Source organism: Pinus tabuliformis, chromosome X (genome assembly GCF_031772625.1).
Source record: "Pinus tabuliformis cultivar Carrire ecotype Pingquan chromosome X, CPIR1, whole genome shotgun sequence".
NCBI lineage: Eukaryota > Viridiplantae > Streptophyta > Pinopsida > Pinales > Pinaceae > Pinus > Pinus tabuliformis.
Genome location: NC_142308.1, coordinates 662,275,328 through 662,279,183, shown reverse-complemented (window position 1 = coordinate 662,279,183; position 3,856 = coordinate 662,275,328). Strand labels below are relative to the sequence as shown.

General features: G+C 37.5%; 1 protein-coding gene across 1 annotated transcript; it reads left to right on the top strand.

Moving 5' to 3' along the window:
* Positions 1–754: 754 nt before the first annotated feature.
* On the top strand, positions 755–3,207 carry LOC149141710 (1-aminocyclopropane-1-carboxylate synthase 7-like). Its single transcript, XM_089446842.1, has 4 exons — positions 755–1,018; positions 1,136–1,264; positions 1,384–1,544; positions 2,153–3,207. The coding sequence occupies exons 1-4, from the start codon at positions 821–823 to the stop codon at positions 3,021–3,023; spliced, it is 1,359 nt and encodes a 452-aa protein (XP_089302968.1). The 5' UTR covers positions 755–820; the 3' UTR covers positions 3,024–3,207.
* Positions 3,208–3,856: the final 649 nt, after the last annotated feature.

Genomic DNA, 3,856 nt, shown 5'->3' with positions numbered 1-3,856 from the left:
GGAAGTTCCACACAAACATTCGATTTCTCAATGTAAGTTATGATCAGTTTTTGAAATAATCTATCTGTGCTTGCTTGCTTTTGTATAAATATCGTCATTATACAATTCAGTATTTTTTTTGGTAGTGTTTTGAATTTTGTGTTTAATTATGGAAATCTATTAAGAGCAATTTATCGGAGCATCTAAAATCCAGAAATTTATCGGAGCATCTAAAATCTTGAAATTTGACAGTTTTCAAAATTTTGGTCATATTTTATCAAAATTATACTACAATTTTTATTATTTTCGCCAAAAATATATCCTCTTCCCACCACTGAAAATAACCAACTTGCCCATGAACAATGACCTATAAATGGACAAAGCTGTATATACCCTAAGAAACCCTTTATCCAAAAACTAGTATAGACAGCCCTTACATTTATGATCCATAAGCCCCCGTTATTTGTCTGTTCGAATTTTTAGATACAAACTTAAATGGCATCATGTACGGATTACCTGGACAGATTTTACTGTCCCCTAGGTAGACCCATGAGAACGGTTAAAACTTGGGATTCGGTAATACTGCTCATTGCGCAACACGCTCCAACGGTTTCAGCCCACCTTTTTCTACATTGTTGTTTGTGCATTAAAACGAGACGAGACTGCTTCTGGATCTGCGCCATAATTCTATGAGCAGCTCTTTCTGTGGGTTGCGCAGGAAAATAGGTTTTTTTAACATGGTGTTTTCAATTCTTGTGAGCAGAGAATTATGAACACTGTTTTCTACTAGATAATCAAACGTTTCATGATTTTTATACAGTAGTAAAGACTCAAGAGAAAAATGGTGAAGGACGCGCTGGACTGTGCAATGCTTGATAATAAGAGCAATTCGTCGGTGACTCTTTCAACCATGGCGACTGCTAAAACCCATGGCGAGGAGTCTCCTTACTTTACTGGCTGGAAGGAGTATGACAAAAACCCATATGACCGGCACATGAATCCCTCCGGAATCATCCAGAGGGGCCTCGCAGAGAACCAAGTAAGGTCAAATTGTATCACCACAAACTATTGACATGCTATAATATTTTAAGGTTGCAACTGTCAAATATTCCTCCTAAAAAAGTATCCTTTTTAATGTTGGATTTTCTCCTTGCAGGTATCTTTTGACTTGTTGGAAGCATGGCTGGATGAGCATCCAGAAGCATCAATTTGTCAGGAAGGCAAGACAACTTTCAGAGACACGGCACTGCATCAAGATTACCATGGATTGCCTGCCTTCAGAGAGGTGTGTCTGTGTGTACAGAGAAGCTGATCCTCCAGCCATTTTTTTATTCATTGACATTAAACATTAAACCCTAGATTATTGAAAATTGAAATTGTTCCAACGTGCTTATTTTTGTGCAGTCATTGGCAAGATTCATGGAGTTGGTGAGGGGTGGGAAAGTTAGGTTTGATCCAGATCGTATTGTTCTTACTGCTGGAGCAACTGCTGCCAATGAGCTGCTTATGTTCTGTCTGGCAAACCCTGGGGAGGCTTTTCTCGTTCCAACTCCATATTATCCAGGGTAACTTAGCGTCCTTGGATCCAAATTGAACTTATGTTGTAATATGTTGAAATCTATGTTGCATCCAGAGTAACCTAGATTTACAGTTCAATATAATAATATAATAAAGATGTTACAAGATGTTAGTCTAATATAATAATATAATATATTAAACATCATTCATATATATATATATACATATATATATTTTTGTGGGTTTATTTAGAAGTAGTTGATGAATTTTTGGTGTTAAGACAAAAACCATATTAAATGGTTTAGTGATCAATGCAGTCATAAGTGGTTAAAGCCCACCCATATCATGGACGATTGAGTCAGAAAGATAATGATTTGGTTAACAATTCATTTCCCCATTGCTTAGGTTAATAGTAACAACTAATCTTATCTCTTTTAAAAAATTCTCGTTATTTTTTATTATATAAAATATTGTTTTCTATCTCTTTATTATGGAAAACTTCTCCTACATACTGTTTTCTATATAATATATAAATTAGAAACTTCTCCAACATTTATTTTACGCCCCATATCTAGATCTGATAAGTTATTTTCTAAGATAAACTATGCTGATACGTTATTTAGCTATTGACAAATAAATGTAATTTCTAATGCAGTTTTGACAGAGATATGAGATGGAGAACTGGCGTGGAAATCATCCCAGTGCATTGCAACAGTAGCAATGATTTCCAGGTTACATCCTCTGCGCTTGAAGAAGCATATCATGAAGCCAAGCAGAAGAATATTAGGGTAAAAGGAATACTGGTAACCAATCCTTCGAATCCATTGGGTACCACAATGGAAAGAAAAACATTGAAGAACCTCTTGTCCTTTGCATCAGAGAAGAACATTCACCTGATATGCGATGAAATATATTCAGGATCAGTATTTCTACCTCCCGATTTCGTAAGTATTGCAGAGATTTTACAGGCCAGTGGAAGGCCAAATGACTCAGACCGCGTCCATATTGTGTACAGCCTTTCTAAAGACCTTGGCCTTCCAGGCTTCAGAGTTGGTGCAATATATTCTTATAACGATACCGTCGTAACTACGGCTAGAAGGATGTCGAGTTTCAGCCTAGTGTCCTCGCAGACTCAGCATTTTCTTGCCTGTATGCTTTCAGATGAAGATTTTACGAAGAAGTACATAAAGGAAAATAAGAAAAGGTTACGAAAAAGGCACAGGATTATGGTTTCTGGTTTGCAGAAAGTTGGTATTAGCTGCTTGAAAAGCAACGCGGGTTTGTTCTGCTGGGTAAACCTCATGCAGCTCCTGCCATCAGAAAACGTTGATGGGGAAATAAAGCTTTGGGAGACAATCCTGTATGAAATGGGTTTGAATGTGAGTCCTGGTTCATCTTGCCATTGCATTGAACCAGGGTGGTTTCGAGTGTGCTTTGCTAACATGAGCGAGCACACACTGCAAGTTTCCTTGCAAAGAATACAAGGATTCATGAACAGTCGTACTCGAACGGAGGAACAAAAGTAATAAATTAATTACTGCTACTGCTGCTCGGAACTTACAAAAGGCCGTGCACCACCCCATATTAGAAAGTTGAGCACTCACGAGCTGTGGAGTCAATGGTAGATATAAATGATAAATAGTTACTTATATATAAACAATGTTTGTTTGATTCTTTGATGCACAGTTTTGGAGGGCACCGTGCACTCCTCGGTGTTGGCACTCCTCGTGTTGGCGTTTGAAGGAGACCCTTTTTTCCCTGTTATCGGTTGGATTGTTTTTTCCAAAGTTGTACGATTCCGACCTACACCTACTTCAGTTTTGGTCGACGATAAATTTTTAGCAGAGCCGCACACCTGGCCTGTTGTACTTACATTTTACTCCATTCCATTTATTTTTATTTTTATTTTTGTGTGGTGTATGGCCAATAATATTAGCTATATCCACGAAAAACCCATTAGGGTTTAAGTAAGTTTATTATTTTTCATGTAGAAATGAATCTCAAGAAATAAACCTATCAATTTAGTGGGACCTAAAACCCAGCTAGAAAGATGAAGAGGATAACAGCCACTTCACATTATCCAACTACACCCACTTCACATTGTAAGTACATTCTATTTGCAGATGGAGTGGATCTGGATTTTATCTTCATTTTGCAGACTGAATGTGAATTTGGATTCTATCTTGAAGAAATGAATGTATACATATCCCATTGAGGGCGACTGTTTTCTAAGATCCCATGTTACTTGCACGCTAAGACTCCCATAGTTGCTTGCACATTAAGACTCTGACGTGTAAAGTCTTATCTCTAAGAAAGGGATGCCTATGTATTGCACCAAGTGAGTACAAGGATAGCTGCG